Source organism: Ranitomeya variabilis, chromosome 3 (assembly GCF_051348905.1).
Source record: "Ranitomeya variabilis isolate aRanVar5 chromosome 3, aRanVar5.hap1, whole genome shotgun sequence".
Classification (NCBI taxonomy): Eukaryota; Metazoa; Chordata; class Amphibia; order Anura; family Dendrobatidae; genus Ranitomeya; species Ranitomeya variabilis.
This window is the reverse complement of record NC_135234.1, coordinates 228,204,829-228,227,463: the sequence shown is the minus strand read 5'-3', so window position 1 is coordinate 228,227,463 and position 22,635 is coordinate 228,204,829. Positions and strand designations below refer to the sequence as shown.

General features: G+C 41.0%; 1 protein-coding gene and 1 long non-coding RNA gene across 4 annotated transcripts in view; one reads left to right on the top strand and one right to left on the bottom strand.

Annotated features, from left to right (window-relative positions):
• Positions 1 to 22,635, bottom strand: part of LOC143815688 (uncharacterized) — a 187,274-nt gene that overhangs the window by 18,083 nt on the left and 146,556 nt on the right. For all 3 annotated transcript variants that reach the window (XM_077295200.1, XM_077295202.1, XM_077295201.1), the window contains 9 exons: positions 13,884 to 14,012; positions 11,560 to 11,634; positions 9,903 to 10,041; positions 9,530 to 9,653; positions 7,257 to 7,332; positions 6,846 to 6,958; positions 6,601 to 6,679; positions 4,952 to 5,039; positions 3,465 to 4,555 (listed from right to left, as the gene is read on the bottom strand). In XM_077295200.1, the coding sequence (XP_077151315.1) occupies positions 3,465 to 4,555; positions 4,952 to 5,039; positions 6,601 to 6,679; positions 6,846 to 6,958; positions 7,257 to 7,332; positions 9,530 to 9,653; positions 9,903 to 10,041; positions 11,560 to 11,634; positions 13,884 to 14,012 (1,914 nt within the window). The remainder of the gene's footprint in view (positions 1 to 3,464; positions 4,556 to 4,951; positions 5,040 to 6,600; positions 6,680 to 6,845; positions 6,959 to 7,256; positions 7,333 to 9,529; positions 9,654 to 9,902; positions 10,042 to 11,559; positions 11,635 to 13,883; positions 14,013 to 22,635) is intronic.
• LOC143818097 (uncharacterized) lies at positions 14,641 to 18,463 on the top strand. Its single transcript, XR_013224308.1, has 3 exons — positions 14,641 to 14,756; positions 17,959 to 18,043; positions 18,356 to 18,463. It is a non-coding gene; the product is annotated as an uncharacterized LOC143818097 (long non-coding RNA).

Below are 22,635 nucleotides of genomic sequence, written 5' to 3'. Positions count from 1 at the left end.
CCGTGAACATGTCAGGGACATTCGCGCGGTGCATAAGGTGGTTGATGCCTCGGACCTGAAGACGCTCCCCCGACATTTCAAACAGTACCATAATTGTGATGCTGCGACCCTTCAGGTCAGGGGCATAGAAAGTATACACTTGGGAGTCCGGGGTGGCGATTACAAAAAGATTCTGGCCCAACGCGAGGCAGCATGGATTGTGCGCCTCGATACTATGACTCCTAAAGGTCTCAATGAGTCACTTAGTTTTACCTCCTTCTTATGAATTTTTTCTTTTGAATTCACTAAACTATATTGTTACTTAATCAATTTCTGCCCTCATTTTTCTCCTTCTTCCCCCTAGGAGTTTTTTCTTGAAGAGTGTTTTTGTATTTTACTTTTATTCGATATTACAATCACTGATATATTGTTCTCCTGTTTATAACCCTCTATGATCCACCCATTTAAGGCCCCTGGGGTGTGAGTTCTCTGTCTGGATTCTCTTTTGTTGTTTTTAATTTTTTCTTTTATTGCTTCTTTTTTCATTTTAGTTCTATATTGTTTATTTTCAAGTGGCTCTGGTTCTTTGGACGTCAGATATGAGCGGACCATCGTCATTACAGGAAATCTTACATTCACTCTCTGCAACCAACTTGTCACCCAAGCATGTCATATATGGATTTATATTCTGTGGTGTATATATGTATGTCTTATTATCAGATTATCACATTATTCCACTTGTTGTCTCATGAATCATGCTTATTATTTGCAAATTTATATAACATATGTATGCTATGGGAATACTATAGAGATATTGTGCCCCAAATGTACTGTCCTTGTGATGCCTCGAGCTCGTCATGTTATTACACCTCTATATGTTCCATATGACATGGGTTTTTACCTCTATTAAAATCCATTACCGATGCTGCCGTAGTGTGCATGCGCTGTATGGGGGCCTTTTTCTCCCCGTCGGAGCAGCGTCTTCATTGCCTCGTGCATGCGCCGTGGGTCTCTTCACCCTTGGTGACTCTGCGATGCATGACGCCTCCCCCGATATGGGGTTCGGCACCCCATTTGCGCATGCGCCGTCAATACGGCCGCTATTGGGTGGAATATACCATGTGACTCGTCACATGTCTTAATGCCCGCCCTATTTGAAGGTCCTTCTCCCGTCCAGTGCCACTTCCCCTTGAGAAAGCTAACATCACGGAAGGCGAAACGCGCGTCGGGGGTCTCTGCTGGTAGGATCCGACCCGGTGCACACTGCCCTGCCATAACATATTGGTAAGCGCCTCATTATTGCCTTATATTCTGGTATCATATACTCTGTACCCACGGGCTGAACTGTATTGTTAAGTGGGTGTGCTTGCCTCTCTTATGCTTCATACACATGGATAAGTGGCAGTTTGCACTGGGGGATTTCTCAACTTTTTAACCATCCTTTTATACTTTGTATTGATGTATTTTGCACTTTTGCTTGTTAAATTTTTAAATTGATTGACTCTTTAGTATCTCTATGCTCCATTGGTACTCCTTTCTTCAGTAGTTTGCATGGAGTTGGTTCTCTGCTTTGGCCGTGGGTCTTGGTGCACTATCTGGTGTACTGACTTCCCATAGCTTTCATTATGTTGCCTGGTGTTGTTATCAGTCTATGGATGTAGTCTGAACCATCACCAGCCTGTATACCAACCATCCATGGAGTGGAGAATCCATGGAGAATAGGATTTATGATGTTTCTAGAAATATATCTCCACCAGAATATTCACCTTTTCTCAAACAACTGAAAAATGGCAGGTAATTGAGCCAATGTGATCAGTTTCTGTAGTCAGTATTATCTGACCTTGTCCTCCTCTAAAAGTCCCTGAATATCATTATATAAACTGAATATTTTTTTTACAAATGCATGCTAATAAACCTTGATTGGAAAACCCTTTTTTTTCAAGAAACTTTTCATTCTAGGGGGAATTTTATTTTGATGATTTGACTCATCTTCAGTGCTGAATCTTGCAATACTAAGGTGATATTAATGGCAATTACTATTACTACACTCAATGGCTTTATTTTCTGATTTGTCGCTGAAATGTTTGTTCTCTATTATCACTCACAAGAAAAAAGTTCACAAATCCTTATATTCATTCCATCTGGATATAAAAAACTAGGTACAGTAACTAAATATACAGACCAAATGTTAAATATCCCAACAACAGACTTGTGTATCTGTGAGTATAGTACAATCAGCTCTTTCTCTGTAGTGTAAATGTAAATGACATCATATAGCCATTTTTCTACCAATCAGTGGGGTTCACAATCTATATATTTTTAAAAATTGCACCTCCTGTCATGTCATGACAGATTTCATTTAAAATGAATCTCATTTAAAGGACTTATATATGTAAACAAAATCTCTATAAATGCCTTTAAAGTTATACGATCCAAAATGTACTAATATATTTTAATTACCAAAGTTCCCCATCTTAAGATGTTTGTGCCAGTCCTTGGTTCTAGCCGCTTGTTCTGCTGGTGCATGTAAGAGAGTTCCTTGTGTTGGTACACCATGTGAGGAGGGCTAGCTGATTGGCTAATTTCAATATCTAAGCTAGCCCCCTTTCTACTGGTACAACTGGTTAACTCACTTCAATGTCAAGCACAAACTTGCCTGAGGTACAGTATCTTTGCATTGGGGCACCTTTGGTGGCTGAAACATATTACCAAGTTAGTTTAATTGCATTTCGAGAAATTTCATTAGAGCTAGCCCTTTAATGGGTTTTCAGGGAAAACACTAATAGTGTTTCTTGGAGACCAAAATACTGATAAATGTTCTTTCCTTAGCAGCTCTCTGGTCCCTGTCCCCTCATTTACTTTTGCGTGCAATAATGTGAAATCTCTATACAGAAAGCATTTAGCCTTCAGCAAACAATGACTTATAGCCATATTATTATTACTGGGGAACATCATGATATTACTATAGAAAATCACCAAAGGTTTCTGCAAGCACTGAATTTATTTTAGTTATTGCATAGTTTTATTCCGAAAACAAATTATCAAAGTAAAACGTTGTAGAACCATGAGAGTCTTAAACATCTTGTTCCTTAACATCTAGACCTCAAATCTTTCGATAACCTCTTTAATAGAGAGTTTTTAAAGCTCCATTAGAGCAATAAAAAATTCAAAATTGTACTGAAAAATTAAGGATTGAGATAGTAGGTTTATCCTACAAACAGGACGCTCTTCGGGCATGTGTAGGCCCCTGGTAATAGAATCACAGCGGGGTCTTCGTTACCCAACTCTCAGTTTGACAAAAAATGTAGAATATTTGACCATATCGGATTGGGTATCGAAAATTATACCGTTTTCCCAGATTTGCCTGGTGTCTACGATCCCTATTTCTGAAATAAAGCTTTTCCATTCTGTTCTGTCAGACATTATTTAACTTGGCTCTATGCCTACTTTAAACTGTTAGTATGGGGTTGTATAGAATGACTTACTGTTTCTTGTGACTTTTCTTCATCTGGCCAGTTTCTGGACATGAAATAGGTTTTCCCTTCTCATATGTTTCTGCCGAGATGCCATTAGTCACAAATATGTTAGTGGCAACTGTAATTTTCTCATTCTTCACAGTCCCATTTGATAAGTCCAAAGGTTTGTACTGAGGGAGGTCCATGCACAAGATATCATAGTCCAGGTTCACCTTTTTTGGAGAACTGTTTTTATTTGAGGTGCTTTCCTGGATAGAGGATTGAGCATACCCCTTCTTAGTTGGGCTTTTAGAACAACCGGCTTCTTTCTCTGAGTTATTTCTTGGAGGTGGATTTAGGCCTGCTTGTGGTGAAGGCTTTTGAGTAGTGTCAGTTGTAAAAGTTGTTGGTGAAGATGACTTTTTTGATGATGTATTTGAAGGTGTCTTCTGTAGCGAATTGTGATGCGAATCACTTTTACAGGTAGGCGAAGAGGGGAGATCAAGTGATTGAGAGGGGCTTTTAGGTTTTGGATTAGATTGCTTGACTTTTGTATCTCCTTCAAAATTAGTTGGTTTGCTCACAGTGGTATCCTTGGAAGTCTGGTTGACCTGGGTCATGTAATATCCATCCTTCATACTACAGGTTTGAATTGTTTCACTTGACATTGGATGTACTGGGCTGGTTTGTGTAGCACTATTTTGTTTTACATTTTTTATTGATTTCTTAGATTTTTTAACCTCATGGCTTGGCTTGGGGGACATTTGACAATCTGTTGACTTTTGTCCGCTTGAAACCCAATGAGACAAATTGCTTTGCTGAAACTGTTGTATCACTTGATTGGTATTCTTGGATGAACCAGCTTTCTTTAGATCAGAATTACTTCTAACATTGGCTGCATCATGTACATTTACTTCTCTGCTAGGATGCAATGTGTAGTTATCATGGGGGCTTCTATGCTCTTCACTGATGGTACTGGTGGAACATGGTCTTGTGGCATTAGTCACTTTGATAGTGGGTAGTCCATTCTTTTCTTCACAAGTAGACCCCGGGCTGCCCTGATCAGTATGCATATGCATTTTTTTCATGTGATTAACTACTGTTGCTGCATTAAATGCTTGCTGTAAAAGAGATATAATAATAATATTATTTTTCTTTATTACTCCTTTCAGAAAAAAAAAATACAAAAAAGTTAACATCACAAAGGATATTGTCTACTTTATAGTTTATAGACTTTATAGTTTTACTTTCACCGTGGATTTAATACTGTGTTCTTTATAATATATGATTCCCCCTATTTCACCATCTACATTTTATAACATCATGTAATTTTAAGCTCCAATATTCTGTCTAGCTAGTTTCTCTATATGAATCGGAGTTTTTCAGATAAAATCCAATGCACATACAATGGGGACCTCATATATCAAGGGTGGCTAAAAGAAAATATCTCTTTGTTGCCCAATAGGAACCAATCACAGCACAGCATCCATTTTATAAAGTCATTACTCATTACTCACCTTCCATTTGCTTTTAGCAAAGTTCTTCTTGATTTGGATGCTGACTGAGCGGTAGATGTCTCGATGGAGAGCTGTATTCCCAGCAATCCTGCAGTGTATGAAAGTCCATTGTTAATGTACTAAAGAACATACTCAATACATTTTTTGGAATATATGGGAGAAAAAAATATTGGATTAGCTCTCAGAAAGCAAAAGGTAGATGCTGCCTGCCCATGCATCACACGAGAAACCATCCATTTGAGCAGCTGCCATGTGATCCTACATCTCCATAGGTCTCTGGGTGGTAATTATTTGTCTTGATGCAGCTTCAACAGACACTAGCAGCTAATTGCCAGGATTAGAGAAGATGCCTGATATTTAAAGGGTTTGTCTACTTTAAGGCAAGTAGGCCGCAAACTCAGTAAAGTAACAAACTCAAACTCACCCTCCACAGATACTGCACTGGCTTCCCGATGCTGCTCCAGTCTTTGTGGTTTCACTGACGTCACGTCAATTGCACACGTCACTGTTCCAGCCAGTCTCTAATCTCAGCGACTGGGTACATGTTGATGTCATACTCAGCTTAGCTCAGTGCATGAGTACTGAGTTTGGTGACTGGCTAGAGAGGTGACATACTGTAAGTGCTATTGAGTTTACGTCATTGCCGCAGCCAAAACAAGGAAACTGAAGTAGGTGTTGGATGCTGGGAGGGAGAGTACCTGCTGAATTATCTATTTTACGAGTTTAAGGCCTACTTTCCTCAAAGTAGGCAACCTCTTTAAAGAAAGGGTTGTCGTTTTGACTTGTGCTTAAAGTGAACTTGACAGCTGATACATGCTACCTAATCCACAGTCAGCATGTATCAGGCATTGGCTGTATGATCTCACCCAGGCATGTTTGACTATGAAATGTTGTGGTGTTTTGGGGAAGTTTCAGAGAAAAAACATACTTTAAAAGCCTCTGGGGACCAAGACCGTGTTAGAGACTAGTTGGACAGGTCCCCAGCGGTTTCTTTCCACCCACTGCCCTGGATTGACAGGTCTCTGCCTATACACACACGTAGGCAGAGATCTGTCAATCCAAGGCAGAGGGCGAGAAGAAGTCTCTGGGAACTTGTCTGACTAGTCTCCAACACTGTCTTGGTAACCGGCAACTTCTAAAGTGTGTTTTCTCATAAAGCGTTTCAGAATGAAACATACCTTTCCCACTCTCAGCAAGTCCATCATGATTTATGATCAGGACTTGTTTTACTACTTGAAGAAGAGCCATTTATACATAATGTGTGAGCATGGAAGTATTTTTAGTAACATACATAGACTTTTTTTGTCTACAGACACATTAGGACTAATTTTCTGCTTTCAGAAAGATATTTACAAGAACGCCATATATTAACGGTTTGTAATTCCCTTTGCTAAGCGTGGCCTAATTAGATGATCATAATTGGTAGGCACAAATATAATACTGAGATGTTTCCAAATTGCTATACTGTGTTTATTGGATCATTTCAATTTTATTCAGCTAGGACAGAGAGTTTAATAAGGCACTAAGGATAAATGTTTAGCACCAACATGGGAAGTGCCACTCGATTCCTATCTAACAGCTGTTCATGTGGTTAAATCACGGTAAAATCACCCTGCTCTGCAAAGAGGACTTAAGGAACGGCGTCTCACCATGGATGTTTCAGAGCTATTTCACAGTTGTATCGTTTCTTGGGATCTTTTTCCAGCAGACTTCTGATAAAATCTTTGGCTAGAAAAAAAAATATCAAAGTCTATATTTAAGAAATTAAGACAACCAAAAAGTCACGAATCAAAACTCAAAGATTTCTAGTGTAACAATTTATATTATCATATTTTTACAGGTTCTTAATAGGAGCAAATGTGTTCCATATCAATGTAATAAAATATGCACTTACCAGATATGGAAATGTCATCCCAAAATGGCGATTCAAACTCATATGATCCATCTTTAATTTTCTCGAAGAGTTTAGACTCCGATTCCTCATAGAATGGGGGGTATCCACAAAGTCTAAACATAAGCACAAAGCATGTTTTATCTTTGGCCATGTTATAACCCTCATATGTATTCACTGTTGTCCTTTCACATTTTCCTACTTTATGCCAGAATTCCACCTCTTTCTCTTTTTTTTGCTCATATTCGGTATTTATTAATATTTAAAGCTCTTGTGACCAACACAAAGCAATCATCGGTCATAGTCACGGTCACTTCTATCAAATATAATATTCTTTATTGCTTTATCACCTTCGAAAATGGGAAACAAAAATCAGAAACGCGTGCAAGTATACATACTAAGTGTGTTACTTACAAAATATAAGTTATGACTCCAATAGACCAGCAATCCACTGCTTTACTATATGGCTTTTGTGCAAGGACTTCAGGAGCTAAAAGAAAAAAAAACGTATTTTATCTCAACCGTGCAAAAATGAATTAATTACATTATGTTGAATTCTTGTTAAATTTGAGTAATATATAAATAAAAGCTAAGACTCCACCTAAAAAGACTGATCCAGGCACAAATCTATGTTATCCTTGGTTTTTTACATCTCCACAAGTTAATCTGTGAACTCAATTAAAACCTCATAAAAAATAAGGATCATTCTTACTAAGGCCACGTTCACACTCTAGTATCTAGTATTTAGTCAGTATTTTGCGTCAGTATTTGTAAGCCAAAACCAGGAGAGGAACAATCAGAGGGAAAGTTGAATAGAAAAACATCACCACTTGTGCATTTTTTGCCCACTCCCAATTTTGGCTTACAAATATTGAGGGAAAATACTGACCAAATACTCAATGTTTGCACAAGGTCTGAAGGGTTTTCTATCTTTACGATATTGATGTCCTATCTTTGGGTGAAAATAGATCAGTGAAGGCTTGACATCTGGAACTGCTACTGATCAGCTGTTTTCAGCTTCCCCAGGGACAGCTATAATTGTTTCTGCCAAGGGGTGATTAGGGGGTGATTTCAACTTTTGTGTGTGGGGGTGTGTGCTTTTTTTTCCCTATTTAAAATTTTTATTTTTTTACTTTTCACTGTATTTAATAGTCCCTTTAGGGGACTTGAAGCTGCGATCACCTGTGTTATACATGGCAGTGCATCAGCCACAGGTTGGCATTCATAGGAGGATCATAATGACAGGCACAGGGGTCATCAGCAGACCCTCGGCTGTCATGACAAACCATTGAAACGCTCCAGCCATGACTGTTAAAGGCACATGATGGCTGATTAAATTAACTGTCATGTGCTGGGAAAGATGCGGGCTTGGGGTACGAGACTGCATCAACGGTAGGGACACGTGCATGTAAGTCATATGTTGTGAAGGGGTTAAAGACTTGATCCTTTTGATATTAGGGAAGGTAAGCCATTCTCCCTATGGAAACACATGAATACTTGGTAGAACATGTTGAGAGAGTTACTGATTGATAGCCATGTTTACCCAAATAGAACTCAATGGACGATACTCATTGAATGATCTGTAAAACATGGATCAGGGCTCATAGTCTGCCCTCTGCTCATAGTTAACACAGGATGATGCACCACTGAGAACAATGATCTTTCACATTGCACAAAAGATTATGTCACCCAATGAACAAGCTTTTTGATAGTTTATCGGTGATCAGCTGCCTATTTACATGGCAAAATAATCGTGAAATGAGCATTTTTAAGAATTCTCGCTTACGAATATCTTTCAGTGTAAATGCAACTTTAGCTACCTCATGGATGAGACTAAGGGTACCGTTACACTAAACGATTTACCAACGATCACGACCAGCAATACGACCTGGCCGTGATCGTTGGTAAGTCGTTGTGTGATCGCTGGGGAGCTGTCACACAGACAGCTCTCCAGCGACCAACGATGCCGAAGTCCCCGGGTAACCAGGGTAAACATCGGGTTACTAAGCGCAGGGCCGCGCATAGTAACCCGATGTTTACCCTGGTTACCAGTGTAAAAGTAAAAAAAAAAAACACTACATACTCACATTCCGGTGTCCGTCAGGTCCCTCGCCGTCTGCTTCCCGCACTGACTGTGAGTGCTGGCCGGAAAGGAGGGCACAGCGGTGATGTCACCGCTGTGCTCTGCTTTTACTTTATGGCCGGCACTCACAGTCAGTGCGGGAAGCAGACGGCGAGGGACCTGACGGACACCGGAATGTAAGTATGTACTGTTTTTTTTTTTTTTTACATTTACGATGGTAACCAGGGTAAACATCGGGTTACTAAGCGCGGCCCTGCACACACACCGATCCAGCGATGACAGCGGGAGATCCAGCGACGAAATAAAGTTCCAAACGCTCTGCTATGACGTACGATTCTCAGCGGGGTCCCTGATCGCTGCTGCGTGTCAGACACAGTGATATCGTATGGATATCGCTGGAACGTCACGGATCGTACCGTCATAGCGACCCAAGTGCCACTGTGAGACGGTACCCTAACTATTGTCTAGACTCTTCCTTACTTTTTTAGCCCCAAGGCTCCTTTTTTAACTGATAGGACTATAACTAGATGTGTGGTGCAGATCAGAGATAATGCTTGTCAATTTCTATAGTTTAGTAAGTAATTTCAAGAATCATCAAGCATACCAACATATCCTGGAGTGCCACAGGCAGTAGACATAATCCCAGTTTCTTCCATTTTAGAAAGACCAAAATCTGTTATCATAATCTTTGCGTTTTCATCTGGAGTGAGGTAAAGAAGGTTTTCTGGCTGCAAGGCACGACATACAAGGTAATTGCATAGGTGGACATTTGTAGTTGTATAGGAGTAACAATATCTCTTTTTATATTGATTTTTACACAAGGGTTAATGCATTTTTATGGATTTTGGGTGTTTTTATAAGATTATTGGTTCAATTAACAAAAAAGATAACCTATAATTTCTCATTTCAGTGCAGTTTAAGGAAATTAGTTTGAATTTTTTCTTTTGTCAGAATATGATATGTTCTCGAATTTTTACCTTTAAGTCCCGGTGAACAATACCATTGTCATGAAGATATTTTACAGCCGAGAGAACCTGGCGGATGACGTTACTGGCATCTTTCTCGGTGTACACTCCCCGTTCTAAGATACGATCAAAAAGTTCTCCTCCCGATACTCTATGATTGGAAAAAGGTGGGTAATATTAACACTATACCATACTAGACAGAGGGCAAGATTTATATTTTGTAAATACAAGAACAATATTTTAAAATTTGAAAGTTTATTTTATTACAAATTAATATCAGTGCTAGTGGAATTCTACATCATCCTCATCATTCTGCACACGTGCTGTCATATGGCCGATTTTCTTTGTAGTCTGAAGTTACATGGCTCGTTTGTATCACAGGCTTTCCTAAATAAAAATGTTGGACCCAATTATCTTTGATTTATATTTCATAGATCGATTTTGGGTTATGTTCACTTTCTGTGACTGTCCCATTCATAAGTTAATGGAATAAGTCACCAGGTCTGATCTGGTTGTTGCATAAAATAGAGGTAGACATCTTCAGGTTGTATGTTTGAATGAGGCCTTACCTGCATCAGATCTACTAGTCCTCTCATTGATGAGCTCAGTCTAGCCTAAATTTTATGCAGCTCTTAGATTGGGAAGCAAAAACCTAGTGACAGATTGTCTTCAATAGATGTCCCGATTCCGACAATCACTGTGTGCTAGGGACGCTGTGGGTGACAGCTCAGCCAGCCTTGGGATAGCAGTGGCATGCCGGGCTTTCAGTGTTGTGTTTGGATTTCTTCCAGGTGTTTTCCTTTCCAGATCATTGCTATTTAACTGGACGGGAATGTCAGATCATTGCGAATTGAAGTTTAACATCAGTTGTTTATTTATTCTGTGCTCTGTATTTTGATATTCTGATCTTTTGTTGCCGGACCTTGAATTTATCTTTCTACTACCCGTTTGTATAACACCTTTTGCCTTTGACGTATTCTGACTTTATTTATCAGAACCCAGTCTTTGCCCATGACTATCCTTCTGTCTTTGACGCACCTTCCTGGCTTTTGACCTTGAACCTCTTGACCACTCTGTCTTTCAGCTAGTTCATGAGAAGTGACTAGCGTCACAATAGAGATGTGTTAAAATAATTTTTCCATGTCCCTTTTTTTTTCCTGCTGAAGAACCTTTTGTGCTCACTGTAGAGAGTGAACTACATGGTTTTTTTTTAGTATTTTGGCTTTTTTGCAACATTTTAATCTATTTTTTTGTGCTGATTACCATGTGATTTGTCTCCAGTACATGTTTAATAAAGTTTGTATTATTCACCAAAAACGCAGCAAAAAATGCTGCAGTATTCTTGCACATTTTATTGCTTTATATGGGTGAAAAAAATGCTGCAAAGATGCTGAAAGAATTGACAGTTCCCAAATTCATACTAGAAAAAAATAAAAAGTGTGTGCATAAGATTTATTGGCACTGTATAAAGCAACCTTTTACATGCATAAAAAAGCTGCAAATACATGGTGCGTGAACATAGCCATACTGGTTGTCATGGCACCAATTATAATTGTAACTCTTAGGGGCTGCTGTCCTAGAACATTTCAACCATAGAGAACATTATATTGTAGTAAAAAAGTGAATTTAGCCATAGTAACCGATGCATTTGGTACAGAAGATTACTTACAGCTGCATAACGAGGTAGAAGTGTGAAGAGCTCTCATAGATGTCTTCAAGTGTCACAATGTTATCGTGTTTAATCCTGATGAGAAGAGGACAACATTTTTTTTTCAGTTACTTTGATACAATTGATGGTGGTGCTTGAAACAGGAAACACTTTATTTGTGAGAGAAATGTGTTTTAGTTTAACTCTAAAAATTACTAAAGTCATCAGTCATCAATAGACCATCGGAAAACCTATTTAATATAACATTGGGAATATCAACTTTGCAAAATTTCCTCAGTGTCAATTTAGTTTATTGTTGCTAAAATACAGACTTAAAATTGTGGGTAGCTGATCTCATCATACAATATTATAGCTTTTGTCTACCACAGGGCTCTACTGAAGTGAAAAGGCTTGTATTGCACCGTGTGTTGTTGGGAATGTTTCTGTGCAAAAAAAGCTTTAAAAGGAGCAGTCCATATAACTAGCCCCATCAATCTGCAAACACTGAGGATCCGGACAGTCATACTCCAACCAGTAGGTGATAGCATATCACAGTTTAGTGCTAATTATATTGCGTCACCGTGTTAGCCAGAAAGATCGAATACTTTTATGCCCCCAAAATACAAAAATATCCTAGGAGTGATACCTTTATTGGCTAACCAGAAAAAATTATATTTGCAAACTTTCAGACCACAGAAACTCCTTCATCAGGCAACTTTACAAGTGAATGACTGAGACAAGAGCATAAGTAAAAGATGTTACAACAGGACATTTTGTAACATCTCTTAAATGTTGTGCTCTTAACACAGTTATTCATTTGTAAATCTATCTGATTAAGGAACCTCAGGTGCTCTGAAAGATTGCAAATAGTTTTTGGTTAGCCAATAGAGGTATTATTCGTAGAATACTTTTGTATTTTGGGGCATAAAAGTATTTACAACAGTATAGTGCAAAAGCTCTTTAAAGTCAATAACTGATTAGCATGCTTCCTTAATTTGTTCTTAGAGTGTGTTATGGCTAGCGGAACGCACCGAATAAATAGAGATGTTTTTATTGATATTGGTGCGTTCACAGCCCGGGGTCCACCGTGCAGGAGTACCTGCTGCTAGCAACAGCGGCACGATATGGCGGTATGGACTAACTCAGTTACTTCACCGAGTAGTCGTGAAAGAAAAGCACTGTGCCCTGTTAGGCTTCACAGAGGCACAGGCTAACTGCCCACACAGAGAGCAGTCAGTGGTCACGCATGCACACAAAACTCCTCGCCGGAGGTGCCAGCATTCTAGGGGCTTATTTCAGCCGGGTCCCTGAACACATTCAAACACAAACTCCTCGCCGGAGGTGCCAGCATTCTAGGGGCTTATTTCAGCCGGGTCCCTGAACACAAACTCTCGTGACCACACTGGCGCAAAGCGCTTAACAAAGAACAATACTAGCCCATGGCCGTGCGGTCATGCAAACCTTAAATAGCTGCAGCACGTACAGGACCTTCCTAGAAGGACCAATGAGAAGCTACACCAGAGCGTGAGCACCTACAGGACCTTCCTGAAGGAGCCAATGACCTTAGCTGCAGTATCAGATCATGTGACCCTCGATCTCCACTGAGAGATCTTTCTCTGGGCATGCTCAGAACGAGCAAAGCAGGACTTAGACCCAGAAGCGTCTGCTCGCCGCTGCCCAGCACCGACTTCAATGGCAGAAGCAGGAAAGGCAACAGTAACTCTTAGCACAGAGTCAGACTGAGCGAGACGCTGGGACCGACGTCTCCGCTGAGCAGGCTCCACTGCGGCAGGAGAAGAATGGGAGACCGCAGCGGAGATGGACCGAGATTCCCCCTGTGCAGAGGAGGGAACTCGACCCCTAACAGAGGGTTTGTCTAGAACTGAAATCATTGATGACCTATTCACCGATTGATGGAGGCCTGACACCCAGCACCCTCATGATCAGCGGCCTGATGAAAACAGTGTATTATCTGGAACAGCATAACTCTATACACTGTGTGGCAGCCATTCTTGGGAAGTAAACTTGCACCTGATAATGGCCAGTACACAGTGAATTGAACTTTGGTGTTCCAGTTCTGTACATTATGTGCATCCATCCACTGCTGAGGTGGATAATAGCTGATTTGTGGGGATGATGGGTTCTGGATCTTTACCAATTTGATATTGATAACCTATCCTACAGAACAGTCATCAATATTACAGTCCACAAGTCCTGGCCAGTCTTATCAACAGATAAGCTCTTTGTCTTGAACTGGAATGTTTTTGATAATCAAGTGATCCCAGAGCAATTAGTTTTTATATGTATTAGCAATTGATTTGACACGTGACATATAGAAGTCTTACTTCTTCAGCACTGCAATTTCATTTTCCAAGCTTCGATCTCTTGAACTGTTCACTTTCTTTATACACTTCAGTGCATAATGGTGTCCAGTAGCTCTGTGCTTCACTAGAAAAACCTCAGAGAAGGCTCCACTGCAGGAGAAATAAAGAGATTAATGTATCAGCTTTGTATTAAAGGAGAATTTCAAATCAGAACTTCAAATCATCTTGACTGCATCATTTCATTACTACTTCTAGGTTAGCCCATAAAGATAATTTAATTTGCACTTTCAAAACTTCTTCAGGGCATTTCTTCTGTTCAATGCATTGAAGGGATTGTCCCATCTGGAAAAAACCTATAGACACGATATGTTTGGGGACCCTCCACCGTGGACCTCCTTTTACGAGCAACAGCAAGAAGCATGTTTAACCTGGACATTCTCTGATTTTATCTGGCAACATGCAATGCTATATGTATAACTATATCCTAGTTAGGAATAGAACAATTTTGTAAAAATGTAAAGTTTACTATAATGTCAGTAGGTTTTTATTGTGCTTTAATCATCTAGTTTGTAGACTACTGAGTGGTCTATGCAGCCTCCTCGCACTACAACACTTGTCAGACAGGTGAAAAAGGAGTTCTACACCAAGTTGCTGAAGGAGAGTTTGCCTTCATGTCTTCCCCAGGTTGGAAAACCAGACACCCGTGAGGTTAAACCGACAGATTGAAAGTGGTTTTGAAGTGCAACTTCAGAGGAAGTTCAAAGTATTGCTTTCATGCTGAAGATGCTGAAAACTGGGTGTCGCATCTGTGAGGTAGAGGTAGGAAGCCTTTGAAGCTCGGAGGTAGATGTGGAGAGGCTAACGTCAAATTGTCAGAGACATGTCAGATGGAAGGTATTATTATAATAATAATTATTTATTTTTAGAGCACCATTGATTCCATGGTGCTGCACTTGAGGTACCTGGTATTCAGTCATGTAGTGCTGTCTCAACTTAGAATTTATTTAGGAGCAGGTAGAGAGGAAGAATGAGTGAGTCCAGTGGAATGGTTGGCTAGTAGGACCTGTATGAAAGATTGCCTAATCTTTGGCTATGATTGTGTCAAAGACAAAAGTGGGATTTATCACTGAAGAGAATAGACTTCCATTCCAAGCTCCAGTGCCATTTTGCTCTGCATTATGATGGGCCTTAAGGTACCGTCACATTTAGCGACGCTGCAGCGATCTAGACAACGATGCCGATCGCTGCAGCGTCGCTGTTTCGTCGTTGTGTGGTCGCTGGAGAGCTGTCACACAGACAGCTCTCCAGCGACCAACGATGCCGGTCCCCGGGTAACCAGGGTAAACATCAGGTTACTAAGCGCAGGGCCGCGCTTAGTAACCCGATGTTTACCCTGGTTACCAGTGCTAATGTAAAAAAAAAAAAACACTACATACTTACATTCCGGTGTCTGTTACCAGTGAAGACATCGCTGAATCGGCGTCACACACACCGATTCAGCGATGTCTGCGGGAGTCCAGCGACGAAATAAAGTTCTGGACTTTCTGCTCCGACCAACGATGGCACAGCAGGATCCTGATCGCTGCTGCCTGTCAAACTCAACGATATCGCTAGCCAGGACGCTGCAACGTCACAGATCGCTAGCGATATCGTTCAGTGTGAAGGTACCTTTAGAGATTGGTTGTGGGAGGTAAGTAGAACCCCTATAGCTCAACTTCTGGTTTGGAGTCCAATGTCATGTATATGCCTTCTGATGGTTTTTGTAGACATTGATGCTTTAGGCCTGGTATGGATATCCAATTTCACTTCCAGTACAGAATGGATTAATCATAAAACCAGTGTTACAGTCATTTCTCTACAGTGTCCCAGAAGCCATTTTTCGACACAACAATGCCAGGCCACATGTTGTTTGTGCTATTCTGAGCAGCTTGTGTGACCTAATGTGCTACTATGGCCTGCAGCATCTCTAGACTTGCATCCCTTCATGCATATCTGGGAAGTCATCGATTGGCAATTGCAAAAAGATCTGCCAGCAGCAGATGCCCAAGAGCATGGCAGAACATTCCTCCGATTACCATTAATAACCTCACTGATGGCATGCTAAGTGTGTAAGTGTGTTTATGCCTGCATGTGGAGAACATACTCAGTACTGAATAAAACAAGATGTTTTGAACATTTTTATGCCATTTTTTTTTTAGAATTTACAAAACATTAGCATGTCTGTCGATCCTGTGATTTTTATAGTTCCACCACTTTTCCTTCTGGGTGTTCTCAGCTAAATGTCAAAGAGTGTAGATGTGAATATAGCAAAAGATTTTCATACATATTCAATAACTGTCAGTGGATAATTATTACTCATGACCCCCCATATACATACACACTTGATTCGGCCGAGAATACATTTTTCCTCAGTGCAGAGAGGGTAATACACCACTCTCAAACACCTTTGGCAGTTAACTAGCTACCTTGAGGAAAAAGGTTCAGACATTTTTTTCTCCAACTTCTCTTGGAAAATGTCGGTCAAGCAGCTAGTAAAACATTGCATGTTCTGCCCATCCCAATGACTTTAATATGATATTATGGCCACCTTAAGCCTCACATGGTTGGGTGTCTCCCATTGAGTCTGGCATGTTTTATAAAAAGTGGCGAGGGCAGAGTAAAAGCAAAAATAAAATATTGCACTGCTTTGCACGCTTGTAATCCAAATTTTTGATTTTTTTCAACCAGAAAACTGGTGTAAATTGTGTAATAGATTGTTTAATAACTCTCCCCCAAGATATGAACATCATAATTTTAATACTTCAAATTCTTTTTCCAGCATTTATTCTGTAGCTGCAAGTTGTAGTCATTTATAGATCTAAATTGCCTTATTATGTAATCCGTTAAGCTTTTTCTGTGCTCATACTGGTTAATCGTGGTTACTTCATTGGCATCAAGTACCTGTCTCCTTGATTAGCAGCCACTAATCCTCACTAAGTCCCTCAATGTCTTTAACTTCGGAAAATTTCAGATGAGGACACAGTCATAAGAAGCCTTTAGATGTAATCAGGAACATCTTGTCATTGTTATGGATTTTAAAAGGAACCTGAATTCAAGGTGTAATATTTCTCCTTGCGGAGAGTGACATGTCAAGGTGAGGAGACTTTCAAGCCTTGCAATGCTCCCCTGAGAAAAATGCTAATTGTCTCTTCAGAGAGCAAGAGGACTAGAACTCTAGTGGAAGTAGCAGTCCTAAAAGTCAATATCGACTCTCTAACAAGCCTTGCCACATGACTTAGGATAATGGCCAAAATCAACCTCTCAATTTGCAGACACTGTGTTTCAGGGTACTCACATTGAACATGCAATCTAATCTGTCAGCATCATGTTATAGAAGGGGGTTAAGAAGACAAAGAAGCGGTACTAAAGTTTGTCAAAAGATGGACTTGCTTAGTGGTGCATTAAAGTATACTTTTAGTATATTAGTATGTAGTATACAGACCACCACATCAAAACCCTGTCATGGGCAGCCCAATCTCCAGACCTGAACCCCATTGAAAACCTCTGGAATGTAATCAAGAGGATGATGGATAGTCACAAGCCATTAACAAAGAAGAACTGCTTACATTTTTGCACCAGAAGCAGTGTGAAAGACTGGTGGAAAGCATGCCAAGACGCATGAAAGCTGTGATTAAAAATCATGGTTATTCCACAAAATATTGATTCCTGAACTCTTCCTGAGTTAAAACATTAGTATTGTTGTTTCTAAATGATTATGAACTTGTTTTCTTTGCATTATTTGAGATCTGAAAGCACTGGGGTTTTTTTATTTTGACCATTTCTCCTTTTCCGAAAAAAAAAAAATACAAACTTTATTGCTTGGAAATTCGGAGACATTTTAGTAAAAAATATACCTATAAAGAGAAAAATCAGACAAACTGAACATTTTGCAGTGGGCTCTTAATTTTTGCCAGAGCTGTATAATATTGAGAAGGAGTTACTGTATAACTCATGATTTCAATATGAATGAACAAATTAAGATTGCCGACTAAAACTTAGTGTAACTTTATTAACTTAAGAAACTAACATAGTAAAATCATTTTTTCCATGCCAAAAGATGTCCCTGGTTTACAGGTGCTGTGAAGGAGGATTACTTTATGATTATTATGTCATTTGGGGGCTCAGTGTTCGAGTGATTTTAGGTCAGTAACTAAAATGCATCAAACTCTAAGCTGTGAATGTTTTGGAAAATAAATCATTTATATGTCAATTAAGAAAACTCATCCTATATAATAGTATTTTGGGCATTGTGGAGTGGCACTAACTAGCAGGGATCAGGAATGTGCTCCACAGAAGTGGATACAATTTTCTGCTTCATTTATTCTTCTTCTTACAATGTGATCATGTTTTGCTCTTGCATCAGATTGCTTTTTCTACAGCTTTCCACTATTTCAATTATCTATCTCCATAGGGAAATAACTCTTGTGTTACAAAGAACATTTTTTTTCTACCAGGGCAGACACGGAGCATTTATAGGCAATGTAAAAGCAGACTTGTTCAAAATGGAGTTGAAGTATAATCTGCTTTGCTTCCCGAGAAAGAGAAATCCATCCTGATAGTTTTGCCATGCCTCGTGTACTGCGCTACAGAATACGTCAGCATTATTTAAGCAATGGGAAATAAATAAATCCAGAATGTAAGAACTTTAATTTCTGTGGAACCTTTACTGTTATTCTAAAAATAAAAAGACAAGGACTACTCAAAATGTACAATGTCCTGCAGAAAAGTTGGAATGTGTAAGTTTGAGCTTTTTCTCTTGTGGGAGTATTTCTCTCAGTAATATAGGCTGGGTGTGAAATCTGTGTTGTCCAGGGTTCTGCTGTCTTTGTTAGCTCATATATCAGCAAGCTTCTATCTTGCACTTTTTCCCATTTCTTATGCTTTACTTTTTTACTATGACATGGAAGGGAATAGCCAGGGAAGCTATCAGAATCATAGGTTGTGATGGATTTGTAAAAATAATAATCTCTTTTATTTATATAGTGCTAACATATTCCGCAGCGCTTTACAATTTTTGCACACATTATCATCGCTGTCCCAGATGGGGCTCAAAATCTAAATTCTCTATCAGTATGTCTTTGGAATTGTTTTGCAAAAGCACTCAGCTAGATAAAATACTTAAAGATGCTCTGCAGCATCAAAATATAAACTATTTTTAGTAAATACTATTTAGAAAATTGCAGAAAATAATTGTCCTCTTTCAGAAAAAATCCCAGTCTCCAGACATATTTTATTTTGAAAAAGTGAACTGCACGTTCCTCATCATCCATGGGTCGACTGCTGAGTATGCGCTGCTGCTCTCAGTATTTGTAGTTAGCTGCAGTACTGACATCACGTTGAAAGCACTGCAGCCCATCACTAAGCTTAGCGGCCATGTCAATATAGATGGAATGCCGATACAGACCCGCTGAGATCACGGTTTCACTTTCAACATGAGGTCAGCACAGCAGTCAACGTAGCAATGAACCAGAGAAGTTTTCTTTTTGTTATTATAACAAACTGCGCCTGCGTAGATTGCAGGGATTGGGATGTCATCACGGACAGGAGGCAGATCAAGAGTTAACAAATTTATTAACAGATGTAAACTCCACGCAGGGAGGAAATAAGTATGGAAGATAGGGTGTAACGCAATACTGGACCTGGAGGGATGAATAGGGGAAACAGGGGCTAGGTGAATGTCCAAAGGAGAAAAAGAGTAAAACCTATCAGTCTGTCAGCTTCTTGATTGCAGCGTCTCGGTCTCCAACGGTGGCACCAACAACAGCGGCATGTGATGCTCCGGGGTCATCCTGGGTAGATGGAGGTCCAGTTTCATGAGGCAGGTCTTTGCTGAACTTAGTTCTATATGCGATGCCTTTGGAGCATGGCTCTGCTCCACGGTGTATGCGGGGGAGGAGTCAGAACGCTCTGGCCCAGTTGTAGGGAGGTTGACCAGACCACAGGTACCTGCATGCCGGGTCTGGAACTAGAGAGGCTGCATCCACTGTTCCCGGGGGGACGCCTGAGTTAGATGGACCTCCCCCTGTGGCCTGAGGAAAGCTCTAGAGAGGAGGGGCTTCCTGCTGTGAGAGGGGGCGAAATGAAAGAGGAAAAAAGCGCGCGAAGCAGAACAGTGTGGGGCCAGCACAGAGCAGTGAGGAGCGTGCTCTGCTTCTCCCTCCAGCGAGTGCTGTAGCAGGCCTGAAGAATGGGGGCTGCTGCATTGAGGAGTGTAGCATGTTCAGCCACAACCAGTAGAGTGAGAGCCGGGCAGAGCAGAGCCACACAGAGCAGAGCCAGGCAGAGCAGAGCCATATAGAGCAGAGCCGTACGGAGCAGAGCCATATAGAGCAGAGCCGTGCAAAACAGAGGTGTGCAGAGACGTGAACACAGAGCGGAGCCAAGCCGGGTGTCGCAGTAGCCACAGAGAGGAGTGCTCCGACCGGGAGCATTAGCGCCAAGCAGTTCAGTGTCACCCACCACCAACAGTGGGGACCCGGGAGAGCGGGATGTGTGCTGTGTGCCCAGTGACTACCAGAGAGAACCAGGTGCCGTATACTACGTGACCGTGAGTACCACACACGCGCTGCCAAAGAGAGACCACAAACAGAACTGTGACATTTGCACCCTGACGTGGACACAGAATAGTTGTCCTGACCCTTGGTATCTGACCACACCAGTTAAGACAGTTGTGGAGCCACGTTGGCTCATACAGGTCTGTAGCCCATACCTCTATTAGCCACATCAGTATATGGACAAGAGGCAGTGGAAGGTACTGGAGACTGACCACTGTCACCAGAAGACGGGGTATTGCTGTGTGCTGAACCCCATTTGTAAGGACACCGTGCCCACCATTGCCAGTGCTATAGAGTGCGCAGCAAGAGCTGCAGTGTTTGGTCTTCCTGTAACCCTTGCTACTGTATTGTCGTTATTTGTACCGTCGTACTTAAGTTTGCCACTTATACTGTTTAACCCTTACCTCCCTGCGTGGAGTGCTTCCCCTGTAAGTAAACCTGTTAACCCTTGCACTGCCTCCCATCCGTCACTGCATCCTACGCACCTGCTAGCATCCTACACAGTCACCTTTTCTTGGCTAGGCCGCGCGCACGCAGCAATCACTGGTCTCACGTGTGAGTCACTTCCAGGGATGGAGGACAGTGGCTACGTAGTTGTCTGATGTCCGAGAGTAATGGACATGGTCACAGGGGATGTGTAAGGTGGACCTACGCTCACGAGATTCTCCACTAATAAGGCCTGCACCTCACTCAGCTGTGCGCTCTGTCTTCCTGCCGGGACTCCTGTCTTTTTCCTGTGTGCAGCCCCTTTTTATCTCTGACCCGCCCCCTGCTGACAAGTGCATAGGTTGGTCCGGGCCACAAAGCTCTCCCCCGTGCAATAATGGTGACAGTCCCGACAGTTCCGGAACCAGCGCAAGAGAGGTACCCCCAGTCTTCTTCTTACACCTGAGCACCAGGATTTTCTGGAAGGGTACATCCCCTTTAGCTTTGCATTAAAGAAGTAAATGAGCAATTAAAAGAATTGTATGCAAATATGTACATAGCCTTTAAGATATTATAAGAAAAGTCCTGTTGGAAACCAATTGCCATTAGCATGTTTTAGAATTTAAGGGACATCAACCCTTTTGTGTTGATGGAGCCTTCAGTGCAGTGACCAGTGCAGACATTGGAGAAAATTATGTGTAGGTGTCCCCATACTGTGTTGGGAACTGTGGGACCCTTATACTGAGAGGAGGACTGTGGGGGACATCATATTATGTGTAGGGGCACCTCATGCTGCATGTTCGGGCTGTAGGGGACATCATATTGTGTGTGGGGCTGCGAGGGACATCATACTTTGTGAGGGGCTGTGGGTGACATTATATTGTGTGTGGGGGCTTTCACACTGCCTGTGACATCTGTGAGGGACATCTATTGTGCATAGGGGCCCTCATACTATTTAGAGGGATGTGGGCCCCCTCATACTCCATGTTGGGGCTGTAAGGGGCATCGCATTATGTATGGGTGCCTCTATACTGTGTGTGTGAAGGCATTGGGGACCATCACACTGTGTATAGGGGGCTGTGGAGTCTCCATATGTATAGGGGAGCTGTGAAGCTATCATACTGTTTTGGGGTTACTGTGGCAGCATCATACGTGTTGGGGCACTGTGGTGTATTTATAATTTGCGTATGTGCGTGAGGTGGTATTGTGGGGGGGAATTCCTTCTGTGGCTATCATGCAGTATAAGCACCGAAAAAGAGAAAAAAATGCCCGGACTAATTTAATTTCAAAGAATAATAAAAGTTGTATATTTTATTTGAATCAACATTTAGAAGTCCAAAAGACAGACACATAAAATGGTGGGTGAGAAAATGGGGGCACTATAATGATTGGGGTGATTCAATATCCATACTGCCCAGCAGGCACAGCAAATGTGTTATCAGATATTCTATCATGTAATTATATCAAAAGGTTTCTTTGAGCCCGGGTAGAAATATATGAACAAATTTATATGTGCATACACTACGGAGTAATCTTTACCAAAGACCCAATGCGCATTTTGCAAATGCTTTGTCAGGGGTCCTTGGTGGGGAGTACAGTAAGTTACTCTTTATTATGTGTAATTCCTCATCTTTCCCATTGGGGGTTACTCTGTACTTCTTGTGCACATAACTTGCCTGTTTCTACACACCCTGGCTACAATTTATGATACCATTATAAAATAATATATAAGATAAATTCTTATTGTGCCTGGG